Source organism: Rhinoraja longicauda, chromosome 30, assembly GCF_053455715.1.
Source record: "Rhinoraja longicauda isolate Sanriku21f chromosome 30, sRhiLon1.1, whole genome shotgun sequence".
Classification (NCBI taxonomy): domain Eukaryota; kingdom Metazoa; phylum Chordata; class Chondrichthyes; order Rajiformes; family Arhynchobatidae; genus Rhinoraja; species Rhinoraja longicauda.
This window is the reverse complement of record NC_135982.1, coordinates 6,471,651-6,490,223: the sequence shown is the minus strand read 5'-3', so window position 1 is coordinate 6,490,223 and position 18,573 is coordinate 6,471,651. Positions and strand designations below refer to the sequence as shown.

Sequence of the window (18,573 nt, the reverse complement as noted above, 5' to 3'; positions counted from 1 at the left end):
TAATTCTAAATGTAAATTTCGTTCCTGTGCAAAGTTTGCTATCTTTGGGGTAGGAATAGTGCAGCAAGCTTGGGCCGAAGTTATTGAGCCGTGCAATACCTCATGGTTTTCCGTTGAAACCAATGGTGGTATTGCATAATTATGCACAACTTCAACCTAGCCATAGCATAATTGTTTTGAGTACTATCCATAATAAAAATATTAAAGTGGATGCTAGGTGTTCACTAGATGAAAGTGTAAGAATGCATCATGAATTCAAAGTAACTTCTGTTCCGTAAGAAAAAGATTGACCAAAAAAGGCATGGTGATGTTAAGTGGATGATGAGAGGTTGTGATTAATGAGATTACAGGATAGAATTTTGCAGATGATAAATTAGTAAATTCTTTAAAGATAATCTGTCATGCTGAAATCATGGAGTATATAAAGTGCAACATGAAGCTTTTTATAAATAGCAAGCTGTGGTTGGGCAAACAATTGGAAGTCATGCTATTATATTAAATACTCAAGCAGCAGTGGATTTCCATAACGACTATGCTATCCTTGTTCACTGAGGAAATATAGGCTATTTTTTTAGCTGATGACAATGTTTCCAGGACTGGTCAAGGCAACTGTAAACCTGACTATTTTGCAATGCTCATGAAATAATGGCCATGGACATTGGTGATTGCTTGCCAAAAATCCATTGAGAACATGATTGATGTCTGCCAAAAACCGGCATGTAATGCAAGCATTTTAAAGGGTCATAAAAATAAGCCTAATTAATAGGAAAAAAAGCCTGCTGAAGTGTAAAAATAATGAAGTACCTGAAAAATCAGACTGGCAATAGTCGGCTATCATGGGTGGGAGGTCACTGAGGATATTGTTTGCAATTTTATAATCACCTTCCAAGAAAGCATGCAGCGGTAAGCAGCTAAACTGGTATCTAGAATTGGGTCATTAATTGGGAGGAGATACCAAAGGTTTCCACAGGAATGAAGTTTGGGTAGCATTTTCAAATTTTAAGACTGGAGCCTTGTGGATAAACTGCCAATGAAACACTTAATATAACCACAAACATTGAAGTGTTGTCTATGGGTGCAAGCTTAGCAGAAAAGCAAAGATCTATTTTGAGTTAACCATACAACGGTAGTGCTGAATGTGTATAGCACAACCCAAGGAGGCAGTTCAGGGCAGTAGCGTTGACAGACGTGAGTGTTAACTGAATAATTGGCAGCACAATTGATTATGAAATTTATCCTTGAGTTTTCACTTCCCAAAAATGAACATAGAACTGGCACATTTTTAGTATTGGTGTAGTATTTCTGTCTGATTAATCAAGTAACTACTGAAAAGGTTATCTTAGCCAAATCTTTGAAAGATAATTCTAGATTGCTATTTTAAATGGGGCCACTCCTTAATATATTTACGATGCTAAATGGCAAGCAATCATTTGTCAAGGTGCAGTCTTTTGCAGAATTCAGCACATTATTGTTTCTACGATTAGTTCTTGCATAGGGTATTCTTGTGCTTTGGAGTTAACAAAAGGTAAAGGGCAGCAATCAATTGATGTGACTTATTAATTGGATTAGTGTGGTGGTAATTTTGTAATATCTTTTCACAACATGAATAGTTGATGTTATCAAGGATATGGGCTCAAATAGAAATCGGAGTCGGTGTGTGCGACTTGGGTCAAAGGGCCTTTTTTTGTAATTGTAATTCATTTATTAGCCAAGTATGTAAAAACATATAAGGAATTTGATTTGCCATACGGCCATACCAATCTTTGCCATACAATCTTTGTCACCCTCTGCAATTGAATTTATACATTAAGTTTGGATGGCATTTAATTGTACTCAATGTTTGTAACTGGAGGAAAATTACAGTTAATCCCCATTGGACAAAGGAAACTGAATTTTGTGAAAAGTGAATTTTCAAATTAAAATGGCCTAGTCACTTCTGGCATGTAAAATGTTTTTCTTCCTTAATGCGTTTAAGAATATGGATTGGCATTGTGGGGGAATAGCCGTACTTGATATACTTGATACGTTTAATGCCAATACTGAGCTATTCTCATTGAACAATGGAGCAAATTGAAGAATTAAGCACCATTTACTCTGTCCCAATCATGTACCTCCGATCTTGAGCATCCTCTGGATCAGTGATTCATTTTTTGACTCGTTATCAGTGGCTTTTTTAAGATTCTGGAATGAAATACCTAGTTTGTGATATAATTTTGATCCATTAGATACTGGGTTGATCATTGTTTTTGTAGTCTATCAGGTTATGTCATTTAAAAAATGCTTGTATATTGTTGTTGCATTTTAGGTATGAAGTACATAAAAATTATTTTGGAGTTTGTACTCTTTTTTTCATGGCTTGTAGTTTTTGTAGGATACCTTCGTGGGACCCAATGCCAATTGGATAGATGTTTCTCATTGACTATTTGTTGTCTGTTTATCCTCAACAGCATTAGGGTGGGTCCCTGAGAATTGGGAGGGAGCTGAATTTCTGCAAATTATGGCACTTAATCTTTTTTCGATTTTTAATTTGGTAACTTTTTAAAGTGAACCTGTGGTCATTAAAAAATCTAAAAATTACAAATTTGTGTAAATTCAAGTGGTATTTTTCACTCTTTGAATTCTATGTGATAGTTATGATTGCTTGCCCATTAGCTGTAGAGCATTTCAAAGTCTAGATCACAATGTCTGAAAAGTTAGTGTTTAGTTGGCAGTGATTACCCACTTTTAACTTTAAGATAAGACTCCATTGTTTAATACTTTGTTCATGTTCATTATAGATAAGTAAAATCTAAAAGCATTGCATTGCTTGTTTTGATTTAGTGTCCTTTTCTTGCCTTTATTTTGCTAAATCTCTCTATCTTCGCTTTGGTAGTATATACAACAATCCCTTTTCTCTTCTCCTCTTCGCTCTTTCTGACTTACCGGAGGACAGCAGTGATGATGATGCCGACGATGATGAGGAAGACGATGTTGATTTATCTAGTGTGCAGTTTGGTTCCAGGTAGCAGTGGCACAAGGCTGGCAGCCTTTACTATAACAGGCATGAGTTTATGCATTTGGAAGTGCAACTAACAGTGTGTGATGTCTGCACTTGCAGTAGTTTTTATCACCTAGCCTCCTTCACACTCCTATTCTCACATTCTCTTCAACTTTCTGCTGTGTAGCACCTGAGCACTCCTTTTGTTTTACCTTGGATCAATAGATGCTGGACCAGGAAGTAACGTGTGAAGTTTGTTATGGCATAACCAAGTAACATAAATTCCTTTATCCAGTTTGTAAGCCTTGGGCCACAAAGGGAAGTATCAATTGCAAGTTCCAAATAACCCTTCATCTACTGTTTCTTTTGAAAAAGTTAATTGTTCACTGTTTGTTGTGTTTGCTATCCAGTGACTTGTCTCTCTCTCTCTCTCTGCCCTACGTAGGTGCTAGAATCTATTGTGCTATGTTTGTCCCATTTAAACAAATGGGAGTATTGCAGTAATGGTGACTCAAATCTGCAACCAACAATTTTGAGGTCTTTTATCAATTGTTCCATCCAACCAAGAAATAGCTTGGTTATTGTCTGCCACCAATTTTCAGGTCCAGCATTCTTGTTTCCAGAGCCTTTCCTTGCTGGACCAACAGAGGTTACGGCCTCAGATGGGTCGACCAATCCACCTGGACAGCCTAGGAGCCGAGATACCAGCCTGCAAGTCGGCTATGGGAATCGTTCTGGCTGGGCTGGAGTTCCAGAGCCCTAGCTGCAGGGAGCCACATTTTCGGGGGGATATCCGGGGGGGGGGGGGCTTAGGCAAACCATCAGTTGCAGAAAATCGATGGTGGACCTGTCTAATGAAACCTTGTACATCTGTATAAGGCAGTAAATTAATCATCAGCAGCATAATTTTCTAATAGTTTGAAGTCCCGAAGCCTTGTAGTTGAATCTTAGTTCATGGCAACTGTACCTTGGATTGACGTTTATAAACTTGGTGAATTGGTTTGTTGGTGAACTGAATTTTAGACTGAGTTTTGTCCAATATAAATTGCTTTATTTTTTGTGGTAATAAATTAATATTTTTCATTCAACACGCTTCTGGAAAAACTCAGCAGGTCAGGCAGCATCTGTGGAGGGAAATGGGCCGACAAAAAGTATCCAGTTGGGACCCTTCTTCCAACTCATCACATATCCTTCCACAGATACTGCCTGATCTGCTGAGTTTCTCCAACAGTCTGTATTTTGCTCAAGATTCCAACATTTGCAGTGTCATGTGTCTCTAAGATTTCTCAATTTCAGGCTGGGTGCAAATATTGCTATGAAAAGGAGAAATCAGTATGTTGGAGTTTAAAGGCTGGATGGTAATATTTTTAGTGAGTTTATATGCAATGCAGAGGTCAGAGTGACCATCCGCTGTCTTTTTTGGAAGAAGTTAATTGCTCTCGAGTGTACTTCCCAATTGAGATCTGAGTTGATTACTTTCCCTGTTTGTCGTAAGAGGAGCTCCAAGTGACAATGGTTCAATCAAGATGCAAGCTAGTGTCATTTGTTGCTTCAGAAAAACATGAGGAATGATGGTTAAGGTGTATAATTGCTATGCTTTAACAACCCAAATTTCATTAAATCAACAATACAAACTTTAAATCAAATCTGCTGCTTTTTCTGGTGCAAGAAGCTTGCACGAACATAGACCGTGCAGCACAGGAAAAAGCCCTTTGGCTAACCATGACACCAAAATAAACTAGCCTCCATCTGCCATACATGATTCGTATCCCTTCATTCCCTACATACCAGCCTTCACTGCCCTATTTACTAGTGTGACCAGTTTAGGGAACTGTTGTGCAACACAGGATCTCTATACTCCAGTGCTCCTAAAGGTCCTGCCGTACACTTTCTCCTTGAGTTCGATCTCCTGAAGTGTAACACCTCATCCTTGTTCGGATTAAACTCCATTTGCCAATGCTCCAGCCGTATCTTCAACTGATCTAGACGCTGCTATATCCTTTTGACAACCTGCTTCTCTATCCACAATCCTACTAATATGGCATCTGCCAAGTTGCTAATCAAGTGCTCATGGCGATTTAAGTTTTTAAAAATAAATCCAGCAAGTTTGATGCATTTTGATATGCATGGATTTACAGTACTAAACTGCGAGCAGATTTGTTATAGTTGACCAATTTGGGTAAAAGTACTTCTGATTTTTTGAAGTTGGGATGTATTTTCTTAGGATGTCCTTCAAATGTGAAATGAATGGTGACATAAAGTTTGAATTAATGCTCCAAGCTGCCTCTCAATGTGTGCTCACTCTTGTTTTAAACTAATCGTTGAAACACCAACACTGGTGCTTCTGTTGGTCAAAGCTTTTTTATTTCACTATAGTTAATTAAACACTTATTTTGAAACTGTGCCTATGGATAGCTTGCATTGAAAAGGTGGTCCTTCATAATTGCAGACAGTTGCATGTTAACTAACGATTTCTTTAAGGGTGTCATAAAAAATAATGGTTTGGATTTCCTGACTGTCACCTGTCTATTCATGACATTCCTTTGGAACAAACAATTTGACTGGTTATGCATCAATCTTTTTACTATGACCAGGATTTTTTTTTTTTAAATAAGCTTTATTTTCCATCTTCCCAACATGACAAATGCTTTCATCTATGTTCCCCTATATAGAGGTGAGTTTCTCTTCTGTGTTTTCTATCCACAACTGGAGTCCAGATTTTAATACCAATAGGCTCGTTAACATGTATGTGGCGTTTATTTAGATTTCTTCAAGAAGTCCAGAATTGAAATGCAATGGATTATTCTAGATTTGACATAATCATTGCAGCATTTCTACACTTGGTTTGCAAAGCATGAAATGCTCTATCACCGCTACCATTGAATAGACTACTTGATAATATTTGGATTTTTGTTTTTTTTCCACATCTCTTATCACAGTGTGGGCACAATTGGCACTTGTTCAGAGTCTGGCAGCGATCGTTTCACAATTGAAGCGTGTAAGGAGACGGAGATGTTGAACTACCTCATAGAGTGCTTTGACAGAGTTGGAATAGAAGAGCGGAAAGCTCCAAAGGTAAACTACTTGGTGTTTCTTTGAACCAGCTGAGAAAATATCCCAAAACATAGCAAGTACTCTGGGTTAAGTGCTAAGAGCACTTCAGACAGACACTGCACTGCCCATTGAGTTCCTCCAGCAATTTCTTCGCTCAAGATTCCGACATCTGAGGTCTTTTGTCTTGTATTTATGTGCAATATATTGATCATTAAGAAGGTGAAGCATGAAACAAAAAGGCAGGTCTGAAGAAAGGCCTTTCTCTCCAGAGATGCTGCCTGTCCCCCTGAGTTACTCCAGCAATTTGCCCATCTTCAAACAAAGACATCTTCAATCTGACTTACTCCTTTCACAGACCAAGTAGGATCTAGAGGAATCTACCGTATTTGTTTAATGTCTAGGTATCAGGCGTGTGAAATTTCCGCGGATTTTCGTGTTTTTAAAATCCATTTTCCACGCTTTTTGCATGATTTCTGCGTTTTTCACTTTGCCAAAATCGCGTTTACCAACATAGAAATCGGATCGGAAAAAAAAGAAAGTGAATGATGTATAGCAGCGTTTCTCAGCCAGGGTTCCCCGGAACACTAGGGTTCCGCGTGAAATAGCCGCTAATTATTGAAATCCGGACAAAATTACGAGAGCCCACTTGAAATCCGCCCCCCCCCCGCCCTAGAAGTCTCCCCGCAAATGTGGCACCCAGACTGGGAAAGGCAGCCAATCTCGACCTCATCGGGACTTCCACGGCCGATCGCTGGGTTGAATTTGCAACCTGCGTCAGGGGCTCTGAAACTCCAGCCCAGCTGGAGCCAGCACATCTATCCCCATAGCCGACTTCCTTGGCTGGCTGGATAAACCAGCAAAGCTCTGGAACCAAGAGTGCCAGAAAATCAGTGGTGGAACTGTAATGACTAAATATTAAATTTAAGTGCAAAATTTTTAAACTAAATTAATTAAAATGATAAAAATGTTATTAGCATACAGTGACATATTCACATTATTTTGTAATGTCCGTTTTTACTTTGAAATGCACTAAGAGGCTTGAAACTGGTAATTTTGTGTAAATTTTCAAAAAAAATCCAACTTTTTTACCCCTTCTGTACGCCTCGCACAAACGCTCAGCTCTTTCCTCTTTTTTTACCTCACTCGCATGCCTGAGGTAATTATGTGCAAACTCAATTGAACAAAATGCAATGTTTTTTCTACACTTGCACTGCCATCTCTCTCGTTGCAATTTTCTTCACTCCTAGCCTCATTCTCTTCACCCCATGCCTCAACCAATTTTTTTTTTGCAACTGCATTTGTGAGACATGAAACATATTAGCATCTTTGCTTTTTATACCACTAATGTGCCCAGTTACAAATTTAGGTGAGCCATTATGAGACTCCAGTTTGTTTTGATCAGAAATGTTCACCCGTCCTTTATTATGGCTTTGAAGACGAATGAATGGGACTGAAATCAATAAAGCTACAAAATCGACAGCTAATTTAATTGCTAATTTAATTGCTGGAGCTACTTGATGTACAGTGAACCCCCAATTTAATGGACCCCTTTATAACAGATTTCAATTATAGCGGACAGACCTTCCAGTGCCACCCCCGGCTTGCACCGGATCACCGGCCTCTTGTAGCTCCGGCTTCCAATGCCACCTCTGGTTCGCAAGGTCCACGAGCGAGCCCTTCTTCACCCTCCACATGGACTGGTTGGCACGGCTGTCTTTAGTTTAGTTTTAGAGATACGGTGTGGAAACAGGCCCTTCAGCTCACTGAGTCCACGCAGCCCAGCGATCCCCACACATTAATACTATCCTACACACACTTGGGGCAATTTACACATACTCCAAGCCAATTGACCTACAAACCTGTACGTCTTTGGAGTGTGGGAGGATATCGAAGATCTCGGAGAAAACCCACACGGTCATGGGAAGAACGAACAAACTCTGCAGTCGGGTTCGAACCCGCGACTCCGGCACTGCAAGCGCTGTAAGGCAGCACCTCTACCGCTGCACCACTGTGCCGGTTGTTGTCGCGGCTCACATTGTAGCCCCTGGTGACTGTCAGGCCACCGACAGGACATGTTGCAGGCCAGCTTCCTGCTGGGCCCGTTGCTTTGTTCAGTCCCGCCTTTGACCCGCTGAGTTACTCCAGCACTTAGTGTATTAAGCAGCATCTGCAATTCTTTGTTTCATCTACATACAATGATAATACTGTACTCGGTTATAGCAATCAGCAATAACAGACACCATTTCCCATCCCATGGTCTTTTATCATGTGGGTTTGCTGTATTTGGGAGGGTGGAACATGTGGAATAACTGATGTCTGAAATGTTGACCAGTCATAGTCGGCGAGCTGTACAGAATGGAAGCAGGCCCTTCAGCCCACTTTGTCCGTGCTAACAAGATTGGCATATTGGGCTAGTCCATTTACCTGCATTTTGCCCAAATCCCTCTAAACCTTTCCTATCCATATCTGTCCAAATGTCTTTTACAGATCAAATTGAACACTCTTAATATTTAAAAAAATGTTTAGAATACATAGAAGTATGTAAATTCAAATGGCAGAGCAGCTTTTGATTTTAATAAGCATGACTTTGTCTCCCATATGGCCATCGTGCTCTTAGATTCCATTCATTAATTGAGTTAGATAGTTAATTGAAATGAAAAGATCTACCAATCGCATGTCTGTTTCGGTCAGTTTCATTTAATTGACACTCTATATCAGCTACCTGCAGAGGTTGATCTTTTGGCTTATTTAAAGACATTGTGGAGCAAAAGCCACAATGCATGACAAGCAACATGCAGGAGCTGAATTCAGTAGAGACCTGCGGATAGTTGAGTGGCCAAAAGCAATATTTCAGGTCATTAACTGAAACTATTTCCATAACCTGTGCCAATGTAGTCCGTTTTATTGCAGGTGCAACAGAGTGACAAATTTTCTGAAGAGTAAAAGTTCATTTTCAAGTATTTGTATTAGATTGCCGAGTGATTAGTTAAACAGACGACGCCACTTGCAAGGCTTTTCAATGAACCCACGGTGGCAGCTGATATTTGAAACATTGGAACACTGTAGGTGACTTCAAAAAGCAACTGGTGACTAAAAATACATTTCAAATCAGTAAACATGTTGACTGCATCCAGTTTAAAGCTTGTTTTTTTAATTAGTTGCACAATCAACTGTGTAGTGGACAACTTGCTTAATTTTTTTTATCGCTTCAAAACAAAACCAGGCTGGCCACATGACTGCCCTGCCTCATGCTTCTGAGAAATTCCTACTGGTGGAGATAATAAAGGAAGCAGGATTTGTCAACTTGTTTTTAAGTGATTTTTGTTGTGGGAGGGGATATTGACCATTTGTCATTTTAGACTTTAAAGATACAGTGCGGAAATGGGCCCTTCAGCCCACCGAGTCTGCACCGACCAGCGATCAACCCATATGCTAGCACTATCTGACACACCAGGGACAATTTACAACTTTACCAAAGCCAATTAACCTACAAACCTGCACGTCTCTGGAGTGTGGGAGGAAACCGGAGCACCCGGAGAAGACCCACGCAGTCTCGGGGAGAACGTACAAACTCCGTTCAGACAGCACCTGTAACCAAGATCGAACCCGGCTCTCTGGCACTAAGGCAGCAGCTCTTCCATTATGGCACTGTCCTGCCCTTCAAGTGGAGTCTTTCTGAGCATATAATATTGTATCTTTTCAAATGTTCTTGCTCTTGAACAGCTGCATGTTTAGATGTAACCAAGCATTTCTTGAATGTTTTCAGATGTGCAATCAACCATCTGTCAGTCAGCTGCTCAGCAACATCCGATCCCAGTGTATTTCCCATGCTGCTCTCGTCTTGCAAGGATCCCTCACACAGCCAAGGTGGGTTGGTTACTTGGTCACTTTGGAAATGTTCTTCAGTTTTTCTTTGACTCGTCAAGGGGTTGGGTGTGTGGGATTCTTGGCAATCTGGGGGGAGCAAATCATAGGATAGCATGGTATTTGTGCTATTGCACTTGTAATTTGGAGGCCTGGACTCCAAAACAAGTTCATATGTCATCACAACTTTGTGGAACTTAAGCTTAGTTTCTAGGGATGATTAGTAAAGGGTGCTATTGGTAAGTTCTTGATTAGTAAAGGGTGTCAAGAGTTATGGGGAAAAAGGCAGGAGAATGGGGTTGAGAGGGAAAGACAGATCGGCTATAATTGAATGGTGGAGTAGACTCGATGGGTCGAATGGCCTAATTCTGCTCCTATAAACTTATGAAGAGAATCTAGTAGTGGCTAGACTAACTTAAAGATACAGCATGAAAAAAGCCTTCTGGCCCACAGAGTCCATGCACACACACATCAATCACTAGTTCACACTAGTTCTGTTGTCCCATTTTATCATCCACTTGGGGCAATTTAGAGACCAATTAACCTGCAAACATATCTTTGGGACGAGAGAACCAACCCATTTGGTCACACAAACTCCACACAGACATCCCTGAGGTCGGGATCGAACCCAGGTCCCTGGGGGAGGGGGTGGGGAGAGAGGGGAAGAATCTGCCACCTGAATGATGCTTGCTATCCAGATCTTGTTGCTCATTCAGAGGGACGCTGAGGTTGGCTGTCTACTTCCAACCTTAGTATGGTATTTATTACTTTCCTGAAATAAACAGGAAGTATGGACGGTAAGCTGATTTCCTGGTGAATAAGACTACTGTTTATAGCTGGGTGATCGATAAGATGACGATATGGGGGTAAAAAGATTCCGTACTTTGCAATAAATAGTACATGGCTGTGCTCACCCATTAGCAATTGGGAGAAATCGGCATGTTTCAGGTAGTTCACAGAGTGTTTGTAATATTATTTGATGTGCAAGAAAACACAAACAGGAGTGGGGTAACCACCAGGACTTTGAGACTGCTCTGCTATTCAATATGGTCACGACCCTCATTTATCAGACCTCTCAAAAAATTATCCCCCTTCAAATGCCTTCAATGATCTAGTCTCCATCAGCTTCCATGAGGGAGGGTGGAAAATCCCTGAAATTAATGGAAGGAATTCTGTGATGGACCCATTAAGCCCCTGTCCCACTTAGGCAATTTTTTTAGACGATCAGGCTATCGCCACACGGTCGCCGGGTGTCGCCTCTACGATCGTGAGTCGCCTCCAAAGAGTCGTAGCGTTTTTCTGGTCGCCGCTGGATTTTGAAATGTTTTTAAAAAATTGGTGACTGTTGGTTTGACGCCAATGATCGTAGCTTGACGTCTCCTGGCGTAGGTGCTGTCTTAGGTTGTCGCCAGGTGATGTAGGTTGTCGTTGGTGCTGACTTCGGTGAATTCCATTGGTGACTACCTACGTCCACCGGCGACAGGTACCGGCGTCAAAACCGGAGGCCAAAATGACGTGAGTTGTCTTCAGTTGTCGCCGACAGGGCCGTAGCTTGTCGCGGGTGGACGTAGGTTGACTTCAGTTGTCGTAGCTTGTCGCCTACGTGGTCGTAGGTGGACGTCCTACTCGCGACGATTGGGTCACCGGTTGTTGGTAGCTTGCCGTAGCTTGACGTCGACTAGGTGGTAGGTTGTTGTAGCTTGTCGTAGGCGTTGTCGTAGGCGTTGTCGTAGGGGGGTCCAGTATTTCGGCGACCTAATACAACTATGACAGTCGGCTAAAAATCGGCTAAGTGAGACAGGCCCTTTAAATGACAGCATTTATCTTGTGACTTGTCTTCTCATACGAGATTCTCCCGTGAGCGAAAACAGTCCACTATCTACCTTGTCATGCCTCCCATAGGATCTTGTACGATTAATGAATATTACCCCTTTATTCTGATTAACACCAAAAATTACAGGTTTAACTTTAAACTAAACATAGCACAAAAAGTAAGGAAATTTGTGTTTGGTAGATTATTTCTTTGTTGTAACAATGCTTCTTGGCAATAAATCTTATACCGTTGGAAAGCCTGTTTATTTCCCTTTTAAATGGTGCCACATTTGTAAGGAACATGCATTTGTGGGATGAGCAGCAGAGCTGAGTATGTGGGTTGCGCCCATGAAAAATCTGCCAAATCTTCTCTGCCAATGCCAAACAGCTTATTCTGCCATTGACTCTTGTTCGGTGTTGTTTGGTGGATTGGATGACTGAAGTCTGAAGAAACAAGACATATTGGCAATTTAACAATTTATTAATTTAATAAACAGGAGCCTCAGTAGTGTGTGGAAGAACCATACACAGCCACAACAGCCTGGCACCTCCTCCTCATGCTGGTCACCAGCCTAGTCACACACTGTTGTGGGATGGCATCCCATTCTTCAACCAGCATTTGTCGCAAGTCAGCCAACGTGGTTGTGTTGGTCACTCTGGCACGAGCAGCACGCCCAAGCTGATCCCACAAGTGTTCAATGGGGTTGAGGTCAGGACTGCTGGCAGGCCATTCCATCCTCTCCACTCCCAAATTCTGGAGGTAGTCTCTGAGAAACCCTGCTCTGTGGGGGCGAGCATTGTCATCTTGGAGGATAGAGTTCGGTCCCAGACTGTGGAGATATGGGATTGCCACTGGTTGCAGAATCTCATCTCGATATCTCTCTGCATTGAGATTGCCTCCAATGATGACAAGCCTCGTTTTTCCAGTGAGTGAGATCCAGAGGGATCAGGCACCTGATTGTCAGCACCTGGGGGTACCAGAAGCTCAAAACAAGAGTCAATAACAACAGCAGAATAAGCTGTTTGGCATTGGCAGAGAAGATTTGGCAAATTTTTCATGGGCGCAACCCATATACTCAGCTCTGCTGCTCATCCCACAAATGCATGTTCCTTACAAATGTGGCACCATTTAAAAGGGAAATAAACAGGCTTTCCAACGGTATAAGATTTATTGCCAAGAAGCATTGTTACAACAAAGAAATAATCTACCAAACACAAATTTCCTTACTTTTTGTGCTATGTTTATTTGTAACAGGACAACTCTCTCACACCACATAATAACCTAATCAATCACTTCTGGACTGCATCCAATGCTGGTATATCCTTTAAGGGGTCTGAATTAGAACACAATATTCCAGGCGTGTCCTTTGAGCTGCTCTATGACTGTAACAATGCATTCCCATTTTTAAATTTCAAGCCTTTGGCAATAGCTGTCAATGTGCGATTTGGCACAATAAATTGCTTCACCTATATGTTAATGTTTCATGCAATTATACTATCATAAAGGCCAACTTTTACAATTCCTGCAAATGCATAAAAACAATTAGATCCCCATGTAATTCACTCATTTGCAGTCTTTTCCATTTAGTTTATAATCTACCCGTTCATTCTTCTTGGTGAAGTACATGACCTTGCATTTTCCTACATTAAACTCCATTTGCCATGCTTTCACACACTCTCTCAATCTATCTGGATCTTGCCACAGTCCAAATTGTCCTCGCAGTGTGCGTTCCCACATATCTTTGTATCATCAACAAACTTGGATGTCTGCATTCCGCTTCCTCCAAATCATTACTGCAGAAGTAAATAATTGCGAAGAACTGCCCCTTGGGGGCACTCCACCAGTTACATTTTTCCAGTCTTAAGAATGATCGTTTATTCCGACTGAATTCTGTGATAGCCAGTCTTCAATCCATGCTCACTCTTTCCTCCGTTGCTGTGAGCTTTATCTGGTGCACCATACAGTGGCACCTTTATTAAATGTCTTCTGGAAATCCAAATGTACGACATCTCGTGCTCCTTATGTACAGATGTGGAACATTACTGACAACCTAACTTCAGCACGGTTCACCTGCAGAAGATGCAATTGCTTATCAGAAGATAGAAAATGGACCGTAAATGTAACAGATCTGAACAATTGAGTTTCCTTGAAATTGCATTCACAGGGGTTGTAAAAGATGGCTTTTATGACAGTATAATTTGTAATGGCATGGTAATGTTTTGATCCTGTTTGTTTCATTAGCATTTTAATAGCGCAGGCATCTTGGGAGAAAGGCACTGGACTAAATCTTGATCCAAATAAACCTTAATAGTTCTCTGGACATTCCTTCAAATTTTGAGTAAAGCAAGTTTTCATCGTGGAATTGGATTATTACAAAAGCTAATGAGGCAAAAAAATGGGTTTGTATTCCGCAGGTCACTGTTGCAGCAGTCATTGCTAGTGCCCTACATGCTGTGTCGGAATCTTCCATATGGCTTCATTCAAGAGCTGGTTAGAATGACTCACCAGGACCAAGAGGTATTCAAACAGGTGAGTTGCAGCTATTTCAAGATTCATTCATTTGTATCTTAGACTGCGCAGTTAACTACTTTATTCACTGTGACATTTGTCGAGTCTCTGTATTTAAATATGCTTTGCATAACAATTTTTGTGCTCAAAGAATTTTCCTAAAGTGCTCTTTATTTGTTCCCTCTTGGAGAAATTCAGTGCTGGAGTGCTGGCTACTCTTGGTGACATTGTTTATACCCAAAAAAATAAATTTCCAACAGTTTAGATTAAGCACTGTTGGCTTAGCAAATGGAGCATCTCATTCACAGCTAAATTCAGTTCATGAAATGAATTGACTATATTTAGGACGTCACCTTCTATCATGCGGATAATTTAAATAGCATGGTTAATTTATTTCTGTCCTTATGTTTGTTTTGAATTTTAAATCCGCCTTCTGCATTGCTTTACAATTTTTGGTGCAGATTTTTAATTTCTAAACGAATGTAAGTGCTGCCCATCTAGGGATATCTGCTGACTCAGAGTGAAAAATAAAGGCGATTGGGATGAATTATAAAGCCTGTCTGCTTCTTCTAACCCACCACTCTATCTCCAGGTCCCTCAGGTCGGCCGAATTGGGGCTACTCACTATCCCGCGGTCTAGGCTTAAGCTCAGGGTGACCGCGCTTTTGCGGTTGCAGCTCCTAGACTGTGGAACAGCATCCCTCTCCCCGTCAGAACTGCCCCCTCCATCGACTCCTTTAAGTCCAGGCTCAAAACCGATTTCTACTCCCTAGCGTTTGAGGCCCTCTGAGGGGGCGCTGTGAACTGTTTATGTATGTGCTGTTATGTTTGTGTGCCATTGTATGTTCGTTTCTTAGTACCTGAACTGATGTACAGCACTTTGGTCAACGTGGGTTGTTTTTAAATGTGCTATACAAATAAAATTGACTTGACTTGACTTGACTTCCTTGTTATCAGACCATTGAACAGACTACTTGTTAGATAATGGTGTGGTTTGGATCTCCCAACCTGCTTTGTTGTGGTCCTTGCAACTTTTAACTGCAATTTCTCTGTAGCTGTAACTCCATGATTCTACACTTTGTATTTTTCTCTTTCCATTAGCTGTTTTACTTGTGTATAGTTTGATTGTCCTTGTTTATTGTATGTGTTAGATAGAGCTCTCGGGGCTAGCGGAATCAAGGGATATGGGGAGAAGGCAGTCGCGGGTTACTGATTGTGGATGATCAGCCATGATCGCAATGAATGGCAGTGCTGGCTCGAAGGGCCAAATGGCCTCCTGCACCTATTTTCTATGACTTGACTGGATAGCATAACCCAAGTACATGTGACATTAATAAACCAATATCAGTAACAATACTAATACCAACTTTGGTGATGACAAAAAGGGAAAATAATGGATTTGTGCTTTGGTTTAAAGAGATTTATTCTTTAGTAGTATTTCTAGATCAAGCAAGCTTATGAACATACTCTTTTGCATGGATATTAGGAAAAGTTGGGAATGGCACATAGATTTTGAATGTATTGTCTAAATAAGCAGAAATAGCATGAAGAATTATAACCTTAGATACTGCCAGGATGATTAAAATGTATTTTCATACACTTGCATTACCTGTCTACATTATCATCTTTTCTTCTACAGACTACCCTTGTCATTGCGGAGCTCGATGACAGATATTAGTTATGGCGGTTGGAACCGTCCTTAAGAATACGGGCTGCTAGTTACACTGCGGGAAGGCATTGAAATTGAAAAACAATTGTTTCGGTCAACACTTGTACTCTATTAAACAATGTAATGAATAGCCCGTAATTCTTTTTTGCAGTAACAAACAAAAATTTTTAGCTGAAAGAAACTTTATTTGCAAACAACTTGTTGCTTCTCAGTGTGACCGCTAGGTGGTTGGAGCAAATCCCTTGTTTGGTTATAGGGGACAATCGGCAATAACAGACACCATTCCCCACCTATGGTCCATTAGAACAAGGGTTATCTGCATATTTTCCATTCTTGGACATCACATGGATGAAATTTGACTTTGTGAATTTGAGTAGGTACTAATGTGTTACTTATTTTGAGCTTGATGTTTTTATCTTGTGTTCAACAGATCTTTATTCCAATTATACAAGGTCTGGCATCAGCCGTGAAAGAATGCTCCTTGGATGGTGACAACTTCAAGTATCCACTTGTGGTAAGAGGACCTTTGGGGGAGGGGGACAGTGGGGATTCTGTTTGTGTCCATGTACTTCAGTAGTTCACTGTGCCAGGCTTTGTCCTGCTCCTCTCTTCCAGCTTGCTTTCCTCTCTTTCTTCTCCCCCCCCACCAGCACGCGCGCGCGCACGCACGCACGCACACACACACACACACTCCCAACCCGAAATAAAGTACCTTTATTGTCATCCAAAAACATGTTTTTTGGAGAAATTACGTTACCCACAGTCAACAATGAGAGGCAATAAAACACAATCACAAAAACCAACATAAAACAAAAAACATCCATCCCAGTGAGTCTCCTCCAGTCACCTCCTCACTGCGATGGAAGGCCAGAATGCCTTCTCTCTTCCCTGCCATCTTCTCCCGCGGTCAGGCAGTTGAAATTGCCACGTCGGGGCTCCCGACATTGAAGCCCCCGCGAGGCGGTGGAAAATCCCGCGGCCTATTCAGGCTGCGCAAGACGGTGAAAGGTCCGCAGCGGGCTGACCCACGCCTCGCGATTCGGGGCGGACGGAGACGCTGCCGCTGCCGGAGCTCCCGAAGTCGGCCCCCACCGAGGGACCTGCGGGCTTCCGACGTCCACAGGACCCGCGGCCGATTCCTCCGAAGGCGAGGCGCACTCGCACGGCCACCACATCCTCCGAAGACAGCCAGCTCCGCAGATGGTGAGTCCGGTCCACAGGGCTCTGCGAACCAGAGCCCCAGGTGGTCCCAGCTGGAGGCCGCCAGCTCCAGGTGTTTGGCCGATGGTAGGCCGCAGTGTGAATGGAGGCACGACCCAGAAAAAAAGGTCACCTCTCCGTTCGGAAGAGACAATTTTTATAGTTCCCCCCCCCCCCCCACACATAGTACACAACCACAAAAAACGACATCACATCCAACACTTACAATTAATACAAAAACAAAAAAATATCAAAAAGACAAACGGACTGTAGGTGACATCAACCTATCCATGTTCTCCTGAGATGCTGCCTGACCTGTTGACTTTGTCTTCAGTTTATTGTGCAAATTAATGTGACTCACTTGCTGCACTCTACAAATGTATTTTTTCTGCTTGATTTATTGGGATCTGTTATCCTGGGACACAGACGTTCCAGGTTCAAAGAATTCCCTTGGACAGATCATCTTATTCTCGTGCACAATTGTTTTGGAACTTGAAGTAACAAAAAAAAGTTTAGATCTTGCCTGTAAAGTCTTGTAAACAACATAAATATCATATCATATCATATATATACAGCGCGGAAACAGGCCTTTTCGGCCCACCAAGTCCGCGCCGCCCAGCGATCCCCGCACATTAACACTATCCTACACCCACTAGGGACAATTTTTTACATTTACCCAGTCAATTAACCTACATACCTGTACGTCTTTGGAGACGTCCTGTAAAGACGTCTTTGGAAATGTCCTGTATTAGTACTACAGATGATGTGCCCAGAGGTTTCAGAGTAGTTTCAGATATCTAATATAGCACAGGATACTTGCTTTTACGTTATGCATTGCTCAGACTATATATCTATTGATTAACTGCAAAACTCCTCGAAGCAAACTTAATATTTCTGCTTCAACCCCTGAGTTGTGAAAATTTTGCTTCGTGTTGAATGGTTTGTTTACAACGTAACATTTCAGTATTGGAAAGACCCTCAACATTAAAACTAGTTTTATTACCTTTTGGGGAAGAAATTTGGAAAATATCCAACTTTGTGGGTGGGAAGTAGAAAAGTCCTGAAATCTACTGACCACGGATGTCAAAAGAGCATTAAGTTGTAAGTATATCAAGTTATGTTTCTCAAACAAAACCAGGGCAAAATGGAACATTTGTAAATGTTAATTATCTGAAAGTTGATCAGTGACCAATTGATTAAGTCTTCCAAAGCTAGTTTCTGTTGGTTCTCTGATCTTAAGTCATAAGTTCATTTCCTTTTAGGCATTACAAGAACTGAGTGAAATTAAGTTTGGGAAAACTCATCCTCTGTGCTCTTTGGTAAGTTTCATTTTCTATTGAATCTGTCTCCAGCTGCATACACTTTTATTTGTAATGCCAAGATTAAACTTTTTACTAACTACTAATAACTTGTTGGCAGAATCCAGTGTGTAACTAATCCATGCAGACTTGAATTCTCTAGATTCATTCTCTGGTCCGTTTTGAAATT

At 41.4% G+C, this 18,573-nt stretch overlaps 1 protein-coding gene across 3 annotated transcripts in view; it reads left to right on the top strand.

The window, feature by feature from the left end:
* Positions 1-18,573, top strand: part of ube4b (ubiquitination factor E4B, UFD2 homolog (S. cerevisiae)) — a 93,488-nt gene that overhangs the window by 40,630 nt on the left and 34,285 nt on the right. For all 3 annotated transcript variants that reach the window (XM_078425009.1, XM_078425008.1, XM_078425006.1), the window contains exons 7-11: positions 5,917-6,052; positions 9,798-9,898; positions 14,123-14,237; positions 16,316-16,399; positions 18,348-18,404. In XM_078425009.1, the coding sequence (XP_078281135.1) occupies positions 5,917-6,052; positions 9,798-9,898; positions 14,123-14,237; positions 16,316-16,399; positions 18,348-18,404 (493 nt within the window). The remainder of the gene's footprint in view (positions 1-5,916; positions 6,053-9,797; positions 9,899-14,122; positions 14,238-16,315; positions 16,400-18,347; positions 18,405-18,573) is intronic.